At 34.3% G+C, this 18,657-nt stretch overlaps 1 protein-coding gene across 5 annotated transcripts in view; it reads right to left on the bottom strand.

Annotated features, from left to right (window-relative positions):
• Positions 1-18,657, bottom strand: part of rab3il1 (RAB3A interacting protein (rabin3)-like 1) — a 42,514-nt gene that overhangs the window by 8,473 nt on the left and 15,384 nt on the right. For all 5 annotated transcript variants that reach the window (XR_003878016.1, XM_029751878.1, XM_029751876.1 and 2 more), the window contains one exon: positions 10,823-10,951. Coding sequence is in view for 4 of the 5 variants with exons in the window: in XM_029751878.1 (XP_029607738.1) it covers positions 10,823-10,951 (129 nt within the window). In the remaining variant the exon portion in view is untranslated. The remainder of the gene's footprint in view (positions 1-10,822; positions 10,952-18,657) is intronic.

Consider the following 18,657-nt stretch of genomic DNA (forward strand, 5'->3'; position numbering starts at 1 on the left):
ATAGTTATGGTAATAGAATAGTTAGAATAGTTATGGTAATAGAATAGTTATGGTAATAGAATAGTTATGGTATTAGAATAGTTATGGTAATAGAATAGTTATGGTATTAGAATAGTTATGGTAATAGAATAGTTAGAATAGTTATGGTATTAGAATAGTTATGGTATTAGAATAGTTATGGTATTAGAATAGTTATGGTAATAGAATAGTTATGGTAATAGAATAGTTATGGTAATAGAATAGTTATGGTAATAGAATAGTTATGGTAATAGAATAGTTATGGTAATAGAATAGTTATGGTATTAGAATAGTTATGGTATTAGAATAGTTATGGTAATAGAATAGTTATGGTAATAGAATAGTTATGGTATTAGAATAGTTATGGTAATAGAATAGTTATGGTATTAGAATAGTTATGGTAATAGAATAGTTATGGTAATAGAATAGTTATGGTAATAGAATAGTTAGAATAGTTATGGTATTAGAATAGTTATGGTATTAGAATAGAATAGTTATGGTATTAGAATAGTTATGGTATTAGAATAGTTATGGTATTAGAATAGTTATGGTATTAGAATAGTTATGGTATTAGAATAGTTATGGTATTAGAATAGTTATGGTATTAGAATAGTTATGGTAATAGAATAGTTATGGTATTAGAATAGTTATGGTATTAGAATAGTTATGGTATTAGAATAGTTATGGTATTAGAATAGTTATGGTATTAGAATAGAATAGTTAGAATAGTTATGGTAATAGAATAGTTATGGTAATAGAATAGTTATGGTATTAGAATAGTTATGGTAATAGAATAGTTATGGTATTAGAATAGTTATGGTATTAGAATAGAATAGTTATGGTATTAGAATAGTTATGGTAATAGAATAGTTATGGTAATAGAATAGTTATGGCATTAGAATAGTTATGGTATTAGAATAGTTATGGTATTAGAATAGTTATGGTATTAGAATAGTTATGGTAATAGAATAGTTATGGTAATAGAATAGTTATGGTATTAGAATAGTTATGGTATTAGAATAGTTATGGTATTAGAATAGTTATGGTATTAGAATAGAATAGTTATGGTATTAGAATAGTTATGGTATTAGAATAGTTATGGTAATAGAATAGTTATGGTAATAGAATAGTTATGGTATTAGAATAGAATAGTTATGGTAATAGAATAGTTATGGTAATAGAATAGTTATGGTATTAGAATAGTTATGGTATTAGAATAGAATAGTTAGAATAGTTATGGTATTAGAATAGTTATGGTATTAGAATAGTTATGGTAATAGAATAGTTATGGTATTAGAATAGTTATGGTATTAGAATAGTTATGGTAATAGAATAGTTATGGTATTAGAATAGTTATGGTATTAGAATAGTTATGGTATTAGAATAGTTATGGTAATAGAATAGTTATGGTATTAGAATAGTTATGGTAATAGAATAGTTATGGTATTAGAATAGTTATGGTAATAGAATAGTTATGGTATTAGAATAGTTATGGTATTAGAATAGTTATGGTAATAGAATAGTTATGGTATTAGAATAGTTATGGTATTAGAATAGTTATGGTAATAGAATAGTTATGGTATTAGAATAGTTATGGTATAGAATAGTTATGGTATTAGAATAGTTATGATAGTAGTTATGGTATAGAATAGTTATGGTATTAGATAGTTTATGGTAATAGAATAGTTTATAGGTATAGTAGAATAGTTATGGTCTTAGAATAGTTATGGTAATAGAATAGTTATATGGTATTAGAATAGTTATGGTAATAGAATAGTTATGGTATTAGAATAGTATGGTATTAGAATAGTTATGGTATTAGAATAGTTATGGTAATTAGAATAGTTATGGTAATTAGAATAGTTATGGTATAGAATAGTATGGTATTAGAATAGTATGGTAATAGAATAGTTATGGTATTAGAATAGTTATGGTAATAGAATAGTTATGGATGTAATAGAATAGTTATGGTATTAGAAGTATGGTATAGAATCGGTATGGTATTAGAATAGTTATGGAATAGAATAGTTATGGTAATAGAATAGTATGGTATAGAATAGTATGGTATTAGAATAGTTATGGTAATAGAATAGTTATGGTAATAGAATAGTTATGGTATTAGAATAGTTATGGTAATAGAATAGTTATGGTAATAGAATAGTTATGGTATTAGAATAGTTATGGTAATAGAATAGTTATGGTAATAGAATAGTTATGGTATTAGAATAGTTATGGTAATAGAATAGTTATGGTATTAGAATAGTTAGAATAGTTATGGTATTAGAATAGTTATGGCATTAGAATAGTTAGAATAGTTATGGTAATAGAATAGTTATGGTATTAGAATAGTTATGGTATTAGAATAGTTATGGTATTAGAATAGTTATGGTAATAGAATAGTTATGGTATTAGAATAGTTATGGTATTAGAATAGTTATGGTATTAGAATAGTTATGGTATTAGAATAGTTATGGTATTAGAATAGTTATGGTATTAGAATAGTTATGGTAATAGAATAGTTATGGTAATAGAATAGTTAGAATAGTTATGGTATTAGAATAGTTATGGCATTAGAATAGTTATGGTAATAGAATAGTTATGGTAATAGAATAGTTATGGTAATAGAATAGTTATGTCATTAGAATAGTTATGGTAATAGAATAGTTAGAATAGTTATGGTAATAGAATAGTTATGGTATTAGAATAGTTATGGTATTAGAATAGTTATGGTATTAGAATAGTTATGGTATTAGAATAGTTATGGTATTAGAATAGTTATGGTATTAGAATAGTTATAATAGTTATGGTAATAGAATAGTTGTGTATTAGAATAGTTATGGTATTAGAATAGTTATGGTATTAGAATAGAATAGTTATGGTAATAGAATAGTTATGGTAATAGAATAGTTATGGTATTAGAATAGTTATGGTAATAGAATAGTTATGGTATTAGAATAGTTATGGTAATAGAATAGTTATGGTATTAGAATAGTTATGGTATTAGAATAGTTATGGTAATAGAATAGTTATGGTAATAGAATAGTTATGGTATTAGAATAGAATAGTTAGAATAGTTATGGTATTAGAATAGTTATGGTAATAGAATAGTTATGGTAATAGAATAGTTATGGTATTAGAATAGAATAGTTAGAATAGTTATGGTATTAGAATAGTTATGGTAATAGAATAGTTATGGTAATAGAATAGTTATGGTAATAGAATAGTTATGGTATTAGAATAGTTATGGCATTAGAATAGTTATGGTATTAGAATAGTTATGGTATTAGAATAGTTATGGTAATAGAATAGTTATGGTATTAGAATAGAATAGTTAGAATAGTTATGGTATTAGAATAGAATAGTTAGAATAGTTATGGTATTAGAATAGTTATGGTATTAGAATAGTTATGGTATTAGAATAGAATAGTTAGAATAGTTATGGTATTAGAATAGAATAGTTAGAATAGTTATGGTATTAGAATAGTTATGGTAATAGAATAGAATAGTTAGAATAGTTATGGTAATAGAATAGTTATGGTAATAGAATAGTTATGGTAATAGAATAGTTATGGTATTAGAAGTATGGAAGAATAGTTATGGTAATAGAATAGTTATGGTAATAGAATAGTTATGGTAATAGAATAGTTATGGTAATAGAATAGTTATGGTATTAGAATAGTTATGGTATTAGAATAGTTATGGTAATAGAATAGTTATGGTATTAGAATAGTTATGGTATTAGAATAGTTATGGTATTAGAATAGTTATGGTATTAGAATAGTTATGGTATTAGAATAGTTATGGTAATAGAATAGTTATGGTATTAGAATAGTTATGGTAATAGAATAGTTATGGTATTAGAATAGTTATGGTATTAGAATAGTTATGGTATTAGAATAGAATAGTTTAGAATAGTTATGGTATTAGAATAGTTATGGTATTAGAATAGTTATGGTAATAGAATAGTTATGGTATTAGAATAGTTATGGTATTAGAATAGTTATGGTATTAGAATAGTTATGGTAATAGAATAGTTATGGTATTAGAATAGTTATGGTAATAGAATAGTTATGGTATTAGAATAGTTATGGTATTAGAATAGTTATGGTATTAGAATAGTTATGGCATTAGAATAGAATAGTTAGAATAGTTATGGTATTAGAATAGAATAGTTAGAATAGTTATGGTAATAGAATAGTTATGGTAATAGAATAGTTATGGTAATAGAATAGAATAGTTATGGTAATAGAATAGTTATGGTATTAGAATAGTTATGGTAATAGAATAGTTATGGTATTAGAATAGTTATGGTATTAGAATAGTTATGGTAATAGAATAGTTATGGTAATAGAATAGTTATGGTAATAGAATAGTTATGGTATTAGAATAGTTATGGTATTAGAATAGAATAGTTATGGTATTAGAATAGTTATGGTATTAGAATAGTTATGGTATTAGAATAGTTATGGTATTAGAATAGTTATGGTAATAGAATAGTTATGGCATTAGAATAGTTATGGTATTAGAATAGTTATGGTAATAGAATAGTTATGGTATTAGAATAGTTATGGTAATAGAATAGTTAGAATAGTTATGGTATTAGAATAGTTATGGTATTAGAATAGTTATGGTATTAGAATAGTTATGGTAATAGAATAGTTATGGTATTAGAATAGTTATGGTATTAGAATAGAATAGTTAGAATAGTTATGGTATTAGAATAGTTATGGTATTAGAATAGTTATGGTAATAGAATAGTTATGGTATTAGAATAGTTATGGTATTAGAATAGTTATGGTAATAGAATAGTTATGGTAATAGAATAGTTATGGTATTAGAATAGTTATGGTATTAGAATAGTTATGGTAATAGAATAGTTATGGTATTAGAATAGTTATGGTAATAGAATAGTTATGGTAATAGAATAGTTATGGTAATAGAATAGTTATGGTATTAGAATAGTTATGGTATTAGAATAGTTATGGTATTAGAATAGTTATGGTAATAGAATAGTTATGGTATTAGAATAGTTATGGTATTAGAATAGTTATGGTATTAGAATAGTTATGGTAATAGAATAGTTATGGTATAGAATAGTTATGGTATTAGAATAGTTATGGTATTAGAATAGTTATGGTATTGAATAGTTATGGTATTAGATAGTTTATGGTATTAGCATAGTTAATGGTATTGAATAGGTATAATAGTTATTTGGTAATAGAATAGTTATGTATTAGAATAGTTATGGTATTAGAATAGTTATGGTATTAGAAAGTTATGGTATAGAATAGTTATGGTATTAGAATAGTTATGGTATTAGAATAGTTATAATAGTTATGGTAATAGAATAGTTATGGTATTAGAATAGTTATGGTATTAGAATAGGTATGGTAATAGAATAGTTATGGTATTAGAATAGTTATGGTAATAGAATAGTTATGGTATTAGAATAGTTATGGTATTAGAATAGTTATGGTATTAGAATAGTTATGGTATTAGAATAGTTATGGTATTAGAATAGAATAGTTAGAATAGTTATGGTATTAGAATAGTTATGGTAATAGAATAGTTATGGTATTAGAATAGTTATGGTATTAGAATAGTTATGGTAATAGAATAGTTATGGTATTAGAATAGTTATGGTATTAGAATAGTTATGGTATTAGAATAGAATAGTTAGAATAGTTATGGTATTAGAATAGTTATGGTAATAGAATAGTTATGGTATTAGAATCGTTATGGTATTAGAATAGAATAGTTATGGTATTAGAATAGTTATGGTAATAGAATAGTTATGGTAATAGAATAGTTATGGTATTAGAATAGTTATGGTATTAGAATAGTTATGGTATTAGAATAGTTATGGTAATAGAATAGTTAGAATAGTTATGGTATTAGAATAGTTATGGTATTAGAATAGTTATGGTATTAGAATAGTTATGGTAATAGAAAGTTATGGTATTAGAATAGTTCTGTAATAGATAAGTTAGAATAGTATGGTTAAAAAAGAATAGTTATGGTATAGAATAGTTATGGTATCTATTAGAATAGTTATGGTATTAGACTAGTTATGGTATTAGAATAGTTTACTGGGTATTTATTAGAATAGTTATGGTATTAGAATAGTTATGGTATTAGAATAGTTATGGTAATAGAATAGTTATGGTAATACGAATAGTTATGGTAATAGACTAGTTATGGTAATAGATATAGTTCTGGTAATAGAATAGTATGGTATTAGAATAGTTATGGTAATAGAATAGTTATGGTAATAGAATAGTTATGGTATAGAATAGAATAGTTAGAATTAGTATAGGTTAATAGAATAGTTATGGTATAGACTAGTTTATGTATTAGAATAGTTATGGTATTAGAATAGTTATGGCATTAGAATAGAATAGTTAGAATAGTTATGGTAATAGAATAGTTATGGTAATAGAATAGTTATGGTAATAGAATAGTTATGGTAATAGAATAGTTATGGTATTAGAATAGTTATGGTATTAGAATAGTTATGGTATTAGAATAGTTATGGTATTAGAATAGTTATGGTAATAGAATAGTTATGGTATTAGAATAGTTATGGTATTAGAATAGAATAGTTAGAATAGTTATGGTATTAGAATAGTTATGGTATTAGAATAGAATAGTTAGAATAGTTATGGTATTAGAATAGTTATGGTATTAGAATAGTTATGGTATTAGAATAGAATAGTTAGAATAGTTATGGTATTAGAATAGTTATGGTATTAGAATAGAATAGTTAGAATAGTTATGGTATTAGAATAGTTATGGTATTAGAATAGAATAGTTAGAATAGTTATGGTATTAGAATAGTTATGGTAATAGAATAGTTATGGTATTAGAATAGTTATGGTAATAGAATAGTTATGGTATTAGAATAGTTATGGTATTAGAATAGTTATGGTATTAGAATAGTTATGGTAATAGAATAGTTATGGTAATAGAATAGTTATGGTAATAGAATAGTTATGGTAATAGAATAGTTATGGTATTAGAATAGTTATGGTATTAGAATAGTTATGGTATTAGAATAGTTATGGTATTAGAATAGTTATGGTAATAGAATAGTTATGGTATTAGAATAGTTATGGTAATAGAATAGTTATGGTAATAGAATAGTTATGGTATTAGAATAGTTATGGTATTAGAATAGTTATGGTATTAGAATAGTTATGGTAATAGAATAGTTATGGTATTAGAATAGTTATGGTATTAGAATAGTTATGGTATTAGAATAGTTATGGTAATAGAATAGTTATGGTAATAGAATAGTTATGGTATTAGAATAGTTATGGTATTAGAATAGTTATGGTATTAGAATAGTTATGGTATTAGAATAGAATAGTTAGAATAGTTATGGTAATAGAATAGTTATGGCATTAGAATAGTTATGGTATTAGAATAGTTATGGTAATAGAATAGTTATGGTATTAGAATAGTTATGGTATTAGAATAGTTATGGTAATAGAATAGTTATGGTATTAGAATAGTTATGGTATTAGAATAGTTATGGTATTAGAATAGAATAGTTAGAATAGTTATGGTATTAGAATAGTTATGGTAATAGAATAGTTATGGTATTAGAATCGTTATGGTATTAGAATAGAATAGTTATGGTATTAGAATAGTTATGGTAATAGAATAGTTATGGTATTAGAATAGTTATGGTATTAGAATAGTTATGGTAATAGAATAGTTAGAATAGTTATGGTATTAGAATAGTTATGGTAATAGAATAGTTATGGTAATAGAATAGTTATGGTATTAGAATAGTTATGGTAATAGAATAGTTATGGTATTAGAATAGTTATGGTAATAGAATAGTTATGGTAATAGAATAGTTATGGTATTAGAATAGTTATGGTAATAGAATAGTTATGGTATTAGAATAGTTATGGTATTAGAATAGTTATGGTAATAGAATAGTTATGGTAATAGAATAGTTATGGTATTAGAATAGTTATGGTAATAGAATAGTTATGGTATTAGAATAGTTATGGTATTAGAATAGTTATGGTATTAGAATAGTTATGGTAATAGAATAGAATAGTTAGAATAGTTATGGTATTAGAATAGTTATGGTAATAGAATAGTTATGGTAATAGAATAGTTATGGTAATAGAATAGTTATGGTAATAGAATAGAATAGTTAGAATAGTTATGGTATTAGAATAGTTATGGTAATAGAATAGTTATGGTATTAGAATAGTTATGGTATTAGAATAGAATAGTTAGAATAGTTATGGTATTAGAATAGAATAGTTAGAATAGTTATGGTATTAGAATAGTTATGGTATTAGAATAGTTATGGTAATAGAATAGTTATGGTATTAGAATAGTTATGGTATTAGAATAGTTATGGTATTAGAATAGAATAGTTATGGTAATAGAATAGTTATGGTAATAGAATAGTTATGGTATTAGAATAGTTATGGTAATAGAATAGTTATGGTAATAGAATAGTTATGGTAATAGAATAGTTATGGTATTAGAATAGTTATGGTAATAGAATAGTTATGGTATTAGAATAGTTATGGTATTAGAATAGTTATGGTATTAGAATAGTTATGGTAATAGAATAGTTATGGTATTAGAATAGTTATGGTAATAGAATAGTTATGGTATTAGAATAGTTATGGTAATAGAATAGTTATGGTATTAGAATAGTTAGAATAGTTATGGTATTAGAATAGTTATGGTATTAGAATAGTTATGGTATTAGAATAGTTATGGTATTAGAATAGTTATGGTAATAGAATAGTTATGGTATTAGAATAGTTATGGTATTAGAATAGAATAGTTATGGTATTAGAATAGTTATGGTATTAGAATAGTTATGGTAATAGAATAGTTATGGTATTAGAATAGTTATGGTAATAGAATAGTTATGGTATTAGAATAGTTATGGTAATAGAATAGTTATGGCATTAGAATAGTTATGGCATTAGAATAGTTATGGTAATAGAATAGTTATGGTATTAGAATAGTTAGAATAGTTATGGTAATAGAATAGTTATGGTATTAGAATAGTTATGGTATTAGAATAGTTATGGCATTAGAATAGTTATGGTAATAGAATAGTTATGGTATTAGAATAGTTATGGTATTAGAATAGTTAGAATAGTTATGGTATTAGAATAGTTATGGTATTAGAATAGTTATGGTATTAGAATAGTTATGGCATTAGAATAGTTATGGTATTAGAATAGAATAGTTATGGTATTAGAATAGTTATGGTATTAGAATAGTTATGGTATTAGAATAGTTATGGTATTAGAATAGTTATGGTATTAGAATAGTTATGGTATTAGAATAGTTATGGTAATAGAATAGTTATGGTATTAGAATAGTTATGGTATTAGAATAGTTATGGTATTAGAATAGTTATGGTAATAGAATAGTTATGGTATTAGAATAGTTATGGTATTAGAATAGTTATGGTATTAGAATAGTTATGGTAATAGAATAGTTATGGTATTAGAATAGTTATGGTATTAGAATAGTTATGGTATTAGAATAGTTATGGTATTAGAATAGAATAGTTAGAATAGTTATGGTATTAGAATAGTTATGGTAATAGAATAGTTATGGTATTAGAATAGTTATGGTAATAGAATAGAATAGTTAGAATAGTTATGGTATTAGAATAGTTATGGTATTAGAATAGTTATGGTATTAGAATAGTTATGGTATTAGAATAGTTATGGTATTAGAATAGTTATGGTAATAGAATAGAATAGTTAGAATAGTTATGGTATTAGAATAGTTATGGTATTAGAATAGTTATGGTAATAGAATAGTTATGGTAATAGAATAGTTATGGTATTAGAATAGTTATGGTATTAGAATAGTTATGGTATTAGAATAGTTATGGTATTAGAATAGTTATGGTAATAGAATAGAATAGTTAGAATAGTTATGGTATTAGAATAGTTATGGTATTAGAATAGTTATGGTAATAGAATAGTTATGGTATTAGAATAGTTATGGTATTAGAATAGTTATGGTATTAGAATAGTTATGGTATTAGAATAGTTATGGTAATAGAATAGTTATGGTAATAGAATAGTTATGGTAATAGAATAGTTATGGTAATAGAATAGTTATGGTAATAGAATAGTTATGGTAATAGAATAGTTATGGTATTAGAATAGAATAGTTATGGTAATAGAATAGTTATGGTATTAGAATAGTTATGGTAATAGAATAGTTATGGTATTAGAATAGTTATGGTATTAGAATAGTTATGGTATTAGAATAGAATAGTTATGGTAATAGAATAGTTATGGTAATAGAATAGAATAGTTAGAATAGTTATGGTATTAGAATAGTTATGGTATTAGAATAGTTATGGTATTAGAATAGTTATGGTAATAGAATAGTTATGGTATTAGAATAGTTATGGTATTAGAATAGTTTATGGTAATAGAATAGTTATGGTATTAGAATAGTATGGTATAGAATAGTTATGGCAATAGAATAGTTATGGTAATAGAATAGTTATGGTAATAGAATAGTTATGGTATTAGAATAGTTATGGTAATAGAATAGTTATGGTATTAGAATAGTTATGGTATTAGAATAGTTATGGTATTAGAATAGTTATGGTAATAGAATAGTTATGGTATTAGAATAGTTATGGTATTAGAATAGTTATGGTATTAGAATAGTTATGGTATTAGAATAGTTATGGTATTAGAATAGTTATGGTATTAGAATAGTTATGGTATTAGAATAGTTATGGTATTGTATGTACAGAGAAACATGCAGGTACTGGTACCTCAGATCTTGTGAAGGAGAGGCAGGGGCTGATGTCCTCCCTGTATATCCGCACCAGGAAGGCTGAACTTCTGTCCAGACTAGGTCTGTTTCTCCAGGTCAAGAACTCTGCATACAGAATGTTGTCCATCTGAGGAGAGGAGATATAATTGATTAGTTATTTTCCTGTATTTGATTTACTGTGGATATGGATTGATATGTAATAAACATGATTGTATTAGGGAATAGCTTTCAGTCCTGTGAAAAAGTATGACTCCTTTCTGATTTTCTCTATTTTGTATATTTGTGATACTGAATGTTATCAGATCTTCAACCAAAACGTAATATTAGATAAAGGGAACCTGAGTTTTCAAAAATAAAATGGATACTTATTTAATTAACAAAGTTATTCAACACCAAATTCCCCTGTGTGTAAAAGTAATTGCCCCCTTACACTCAATAACTGGTTGTGTCACCTTTAGCTGCAATGACTGCAACCAAACACTTCCTGTAGTTGTTAATCAGTCTCTTACGTCGCTCTGGAGGAATTTTGGCCCACTCTTGCATGCAGAACTGCTGTCTTGTGAGCTGATGCTGAAGAGCAGCTGGGTCATGCAATAAAACAATGATCCAAAACACACAATCAAGTCTACATGAAAATGGCTGAAAAACAACACATTTAAAGTGTTGAAATGGCCTATTTAAAAGTTCAGACTTAATCCCAATTGAGATGTTGTGGCAGGACTTGAAACGAGCAGTTCATGCTTGAAAACCCACAAATGTCGCTGAGTTAAAGCAGTTCTGCACGGAAGAGTGGGCCATAACTCCTCCAGAGCGATGTGAGAGACTGATCAACAACTACAGGAAGAGTTTGGTTGGATTCAATACAGCTAAAAGGTGGCACAACCAGTTATTGAGTGTAAGGTGGCAATTACTTTTCACACAGGGGCATTGGGTGTTGCATGACTTATCAGGTATGAAGATAAGACTCAGATGCAGCCCACGTCGAATAAACAATAGTTTAATATTCAAACAGGGACAGGCATTAGACAGGTCAAGGCAGGCAGGGGTCAGTAACCTGGAAACGGGAGACAAAGGGCTGTGAGACATGGGTTTGACCCTGGACACATGAAAGGTGGGGTGAATACGAAGGGTACGGGGCATCAGAAGCAGAGGGGCTAATGATCTTGGAGATGGGGAATGGGCCGATAAACCGGGGGAAGAGTTTGCGGGATTCCAACCGAAAGGGCAGATCCCGGGTGGATAGAAATACCTTCTGCCCGAGACGATACCGGGGAGCCGGGGTCCGATGGCGATCCGCTTGTCGTCGATACCTGGAGGTGGTCTTGAGAGCCGACCGGGCTCTCTTCCAGGTACGATGACAGCAGTGGACAAACATCCTGGCAGAAGGGTATGCCAACCTCCTCTTCCTGCTCAGGGAAGAGCGGGGGATGATACCCCAATGACCACTCAAACGGTGATAGACCCGTGGCAGAGCAGGGAAGGGTGTTGCGGGCGTATTCCACCCACACCAGCTGCTGGCCCCAGTTGGTGGGGCTGGCGGAGACCAGGCAGCGCAGGGTGGTCTCGAGGTCCTGGTTGACTCGCTCCAACTGGCCGTTAGACTGGGGGTGGAACCCGGAGTACAGGTTGGCCGATGACCCAATGAGGGTGCAGAACGCCTTTCCAGAATAAGAACTGCGGACCGCGGTCGGAGACCATGCCCACGGGCAGTCCATGGATCCGGAAGATGTGCTGCACCATGAGCTGGGCCGCCACCTTGGCAGAGGGTAACTTGGGGAGAGGAATGAAGTGGGCGGCCTTGGAAAAGCGATCCACCATGGTTAGGATGGCGGTGTTGCCATCAGACGGGCGGAAACCCGTGACAAAGTCCAAGGAGATGTGAGACCAGGGGCGATGAGGGATGGGCAAAGGTTGGGGAGGCCAGCCGGAGCTTGTCGAGGGGTCTTGTTCTGTGCACAGACCTTGCAGGCGGTGACAAAAGGCGGCGACGTCCGGAACCATGGTAGGCCACCACTGGGAGCCCGGGTGGTAGGCAAACCTGGAGGAATGGGCCCACTCCAAGACCGCGGAGCGGACAGAGTCAGGCATGAACATCCGGTTATCTGGACCCCCCCCCCCAGGGTTTGGCTGTGACCACTGCACCTCCCAGACCTGTTTCCCAACACTCCAGCTGAGTGCCGTTGCCAGGCACGAGGTGGGACGGATGGTCTCGGGCTCCAGGGAGGTAGCTGTGGGGTTATAGCGGCGAGACAGGGCATTCTTGAACCCCAGCCGGTAGGAGAGGGAAATGTTCAACCGGGTAAACAACAGGGCCCATCTTGCCTGCCTGGAGTTGAGGCGCTTGGCAGTGCAGAGCTACTCCAGGTTTTTGTGGTCGGTCCACACAATGAACGGATGTTCCGCCCCTTTGAGCCAGTGCCTCCATTCATCCACTGCCATCTTCACCGCGAGAAGCTCCCAATTCCCCACATCGCAATTCCTCTCCTTGAGGGTGAGATGGTGGGAGAAGGCGGCGCAGGGATGCAGCTTCAAGGTTCAGGGCAGAACGTTGAGACAGAACAGCCCCCACTCCCACATCCGAAGCATCGGCCTCCACCACAAACTAACAGGAAGGGTCCGGATGAACCAGGATCGGATACCGTGGTGAAGCAGTGTTTAAGGTCCCGGGAATGCCCGGTCCGCGGCCATGGACCACGTGAACGGAACCTGGTGAGGTGAGGGAAGACAGGGGAGAGGCCAGGGTGCTGTAACCCTGGATAAAACGGCGATAAAGGTTGGCGAACCCCAGGAAGCGTTGCAGCTGCACCATGTACGTAGGCTGAGGCTAATCCACCATCGCTTTCACCTTCTCGGGATCCATCTTGACGCTCCTAGCAGAGATGATGTAGTCCAGAAAGGGAATGGTGGATCGATGGAACTCACACTTTTCCGCCTTAAAGAACAATTGGTTCTTCAGAAGGCACTGGAGAACCTGCCGGACATGGAGCACATGTTCTTGGGGGGAAGTGGGAGAAGACCAGGATGTCATCAATGTAGACAAAGACAAACCGAACAAAGACGAACTGGCCCATGCCCAGTTGCATGGGCTCAGGAAACAGTGCCTCGGCCGTCCTCGGTGATTCTCGTGGAAGGTCGGGAAATCTCTGGTGCTCTCGGCTACGGGACCATCGGGGACTTCCGGGATGACTCGGAGGCAAGGTGGAATCCCTGGATGTGCGAGTGAAATCGAATTTCCTCTCCATCCGTCGTTCCCGCAACCGTCCATCGATGCGGATGGTCAAAGCGATGAGCGAGTCAAAATCTGTGGGTAAATCCCGAGCAGCAAGCTCGTCCTTAACCTCTTACAAGACGCCGTGCAGGAACATGTCGAACAGTGCTTCCGGGTTCCACGCACTCTCCTCTGCCAACGTACGTAAATCGACCGCGTAGTCGGCCACAGTGCGGGCGTCCTGTCTGAGCTGGATTAGCTTCTGGGCTGCTTCTTTCCCAGAGAACGGGGCATCAAAGACCTTCCTCACCTCTCCCACGAACCCCTCCAGGCTCGTGCATATGGCCGGCTGCTGTTCCCATATGGCGGTAGCCCAGGTGAGAGCCTTTCCAGACATCAGAGTGATAAGGTAAGTTATTTTGGAGCGATCTGAGGGGAAGGGGGAGGGCTGAAGCTCAAAAATGAGGTCACACATAGCTAGAAATGACCGACAGGTGCTCGGCTCTCCATTAAAGCGCCCAGGAGGTAACCGGGGCTTCCGGGATGGTAGAGTGGCCGGTGGGCGGTGCTGCTAACCACCGAGCTGCTGAGGGGCGGTGGGGTTACCACAGTGGCAGGCTGCCCCCCAGACGACCGGCGGAATTTCTCCAGCACCATGTCCAACGCCCGGTCATGGCACTCAGCCAACGTTTGGACACCCTCCATCAGCCCACGAACCAATTCCTCGTGCCTACCAATGGAGGCTCCTTGGGAGGAGATGGCATTGCACAGCTGGTCTGCTGGGTCAGTCATGGCCAGTTCGTACTATCAGGTATGATAAGACCCAGATGGAGACCACGTCGAATAAACAATAGTTTAATATTCCAACAGGGGCAGGCAATAGACAGGTCAAGGCAGGCAGGGGTCAGTAACCCAGAGGTGGGGCAATGGTACCGGGCGGCAGACAGGATCAGGGTCAGGCAGAGGTCAGTAATCTAGAGGGGGGCAAAGGTACAGGTCGGCAGGCAGGCTCAGGGTCAGGCAAAGGGGTCAGGACGGACAACGGTCAAAACCAGGAGGACGAGAAAAGAGAGACTGGAAAAAGCAGGAGCTGAGACAAAACGCTGGTAGAACTTGAACAAACAAGACGAACTGGCAACAGACAAACAGAGAACACAGGTATAAATACATTTGGGATTTACACAGGGAAGACACCTGGAGGGGGGTGGAGACAATCACAGACAGGTGAAACAGATCAGGGTGTGACCTAACTCTGTTTATGAAATAAGTATCCATTTTATTTTAGTAAACTCAGGTTCCCTTTGTCTAATATTAGTTTTGGTTGAATATCTGATAACATTCAGTATCAAAAATTTGCAAAAGTAGAGAAATTTTGAAAGGGGGCTAATACTTTTTCACAGCACTGTAAATAGTTTAGTGTAGACAGCACACTACAGCTAACTACCACTTCCACATTCTATCCCCCAGGGGGCAGCAGCAACCTTGACCAGATGCTGAGCCTGCTTGATAAGCGCATCAGGTGATGGTCGGTCAGTGTCCCAGTTGGTAGAGCCGTGAGGCTGCTGGTTCGTTTAGTGGCCACGAGCCTTTCCGTTTGTTTTCAAGTTTGGGCATGGCTTTTAGTACATATTTATGTTTACATTTACATTTAAGTCATTTAGCAGACGCTCTTATCCAGAGCGACTTACAAATTGGATGTTGTGTGGCTCAGTTGTGTGGCTCAGAGCATGGTGTTTGCAACGCCAGGGTTGTGGGTTCGATTCCCACGGGGGACCAGTACGGAGAAAAAAATGTATGAAATGTATGCATTCACTACTGTAAGTCGCTCTGGATAAGAGCGTCTGCCAAATGACTAAAATGTAAATGTAAAATGCTTGGACTGGCCGACCAAGAGGTCAAGAGGGAGCTGACCCTGGACTTAAGGTAAGGTATCTGTCTCCTGGGTACATACATTTAACATCTAGGCACATACGCTGATTTCACACTTACAGTAGATGCACATCTTAAATCAGGTTGAAGACTAGTTAACTGGGCCTAAGACTTAGCAGTGCAACAATATAAGTGCAGGCTAGTTATCGGTTTGGTAACAACTGTAAGTGCGGAAAGACGCAAGAGAGATGCCTTCCCTTGGGGAAAGGGAAACGGGAGATAAACATTTATGTTTAAGAGCCATATTTAATGTAGTTGTCACTTGTTAGTCTATAATTATCTGTTGTGTAATTAGGTACTGATGTCATTACTTTTAACCGGTTTAACCAGTTTAACTGTCAGTACCAGAGTTGAATGTTATGGTTAAAGTTTGACACTAGACTGAATTCAAGGACACACTGATAATGTATCTGTGACACTGTGTGATTCTGTAGAATCTGATGCTGTGACTTCCTATAAGCCTCTCGGGCTGGTGTTTTACAGAACATTAGGTGCTGTGTGGTTAATATATAGGCAACTTCCAAAATAAAGGAAATACCAACAGAGTGTCTTAATAGGATGTTGGGCCACCACCAACTGCCAGAACAGCTTTAATGCACCTTGGTATACATTCTACACGTGTCTGGAACTCTATTGGAGGGATGCAACACCATTCTTCCACGAGATATTACATCAATTGGTGTTTTCTTGATGGTGGTGGAAAACGCTGTCTCCGGCACCGCTCCAGAATCTACCATAAGTGTTCAATTGGGTTGAGATCTGGTGACTGAGGCACACCCCCTATATTCCTTTGAGAGCCCTCTTTCAGTCACTGAGATACACCCTCTATATTCCTCTTTCAGTCACTGAGATACACCCTCTATATTCCTTTGAGAGCCCTCTTCCAGTCACTGAGATACACCCCCTATATTCCTTTGAGAGCCCTCTTTCAGTCACTGAGATACACCCTCTATGTTCCTCTTTCAGTCACTGAGATCTCTTCTTCTGGCCATAATGGGCAACTGGGCATTTGTATACATTTACATTTTAGTCATTTAGCAGACGCTCTTATCCAGAGCGACTTACAGTAGTGAATGCATACATTTCATTTCATGCATTTTTTTGTACTGGCCCCCCCGTGGGAATCGAACCCACAACCCTGGCGTTGCAAACACCATGCTCTACCAATTGAGCCACAGGGAAGACCTGACCCTAAGCATGATGGGACGTTAACATGACCCTAAGCATGATGGGACGTTAACATGACCCTGAGCACGATGGGACGTTAACATGACGGGATGTTAACATGACCCTGAGCATGACGGGACGTTAGCATGACCCTGAGCATGACGGGACGTTAACATGACCCTGAGCATGACGGGACGTTAACATGACCCTGAGCATGACGGGACGTTAACATGACCCTGACCCTGACGGGACGTTAACATGACCCTGAGCATGACGGGACGTTAACATGACCCTGAGCATGACGGGACGTTAGCATGACCCTGAGCATGACGGGACGTTAACATGACCCTGAGCATGACGGGACGTTAACATGACCCTGAGCATGACGGGACGTTAACATGACCCTGAGCATGACGGGACGTTAACATGACCCTGAGCATGACGGGACGTTAACATGACCCTGAGCATGATGGGACATTAACATGACGGGATGTTAATTGCTTAATTAAACTCAGAAACCACAACTGTGTGGAAGCACTTGCTTTCAATATACATTTTAATCCCTCATTTACCCAAGGGTTTCCTTTGTTTTGGTAGTTACCTGTATAAAGGGTCTTCTCAGAAAACATCTGTTACACATTTTCTTTGCTTCTGCTCTGGAGATGTTCTCCCTGAATTCTTGTAATGACCGGATTGATGCTGATTGGTTTTACACACCACTGTTGTCCTTTTTTCACCCTGAATTCCAGTTACAATGATGGACATTGACTTAGGTCCATATAAAAATGATCCAGATAACATTACTCCGTAGAGAGGACAGAAGAGACATTCACTCACATGTACATTGTGTATTATTCTGTGGGGTATTTTGTGTGTGTAATATTACTGTACTTTGTTTTTTTTTCAAGCTCATGAACAAATGAGTTTCCCCCTGGTAGGAAAATAAAGTCGGCCGAATAAATAAATAAATAAAATAAAACTGACCCATAACTTCCATCCTGATCATAATTTTAAGCAGGAATAATGACTACAGAAATGCCTCCATATACAAAGCTTCCCATTATATAGAGTATTCAGGTGAAAGCTATGATCCCTTGATTGATGTCACTTGCTATATCCACTTCAAATCAGTGTAGAAGAAGCGGAGGAGACAGGTTAAAGAAGGATTTTTAAGCCTTGAGACAATTAAGACATGGATTGTGTACGTGTGCCATTCAGAGGGTGAATGGGCAAGACGAAAGATGCAGGTGCACCGGTTTGTGTCAAGAACTTCAACGCTGCTGGGTTTTTCACACTTCACAGTTTCCCGTGTGTATCAAGAATGGTTCACCACCCAAAGGACATCCAGCCAACTTGACACAACTGTGGTAAGAAGCATTGGCGTCAATACGGGCCAGCATCCCTGTGGAACGCTTTCGACACCTTGTAGAGTCCATGCCCTGACTAATTGAGGCTGTTCTGAGGGTAAAAGGGGAGGAGAGGTGCAACTCAATATTAGGACGGTGTTCATAATGTTTTGTACACTCAGT

The sequence above is a fragment of the Salmo trutta genome, chromosome 4, assembly GCF_901001165.1.
Source record: "Salmo trutta chromosome 4, fSalTru1.1, whole genome shotgun sequence".
Lineage (NCBI taxonomy): Eukaryota > Metazoa > Chordata > Actinopteri > Salmoniformes > Salmonidae > Salmo > Salmo trutta.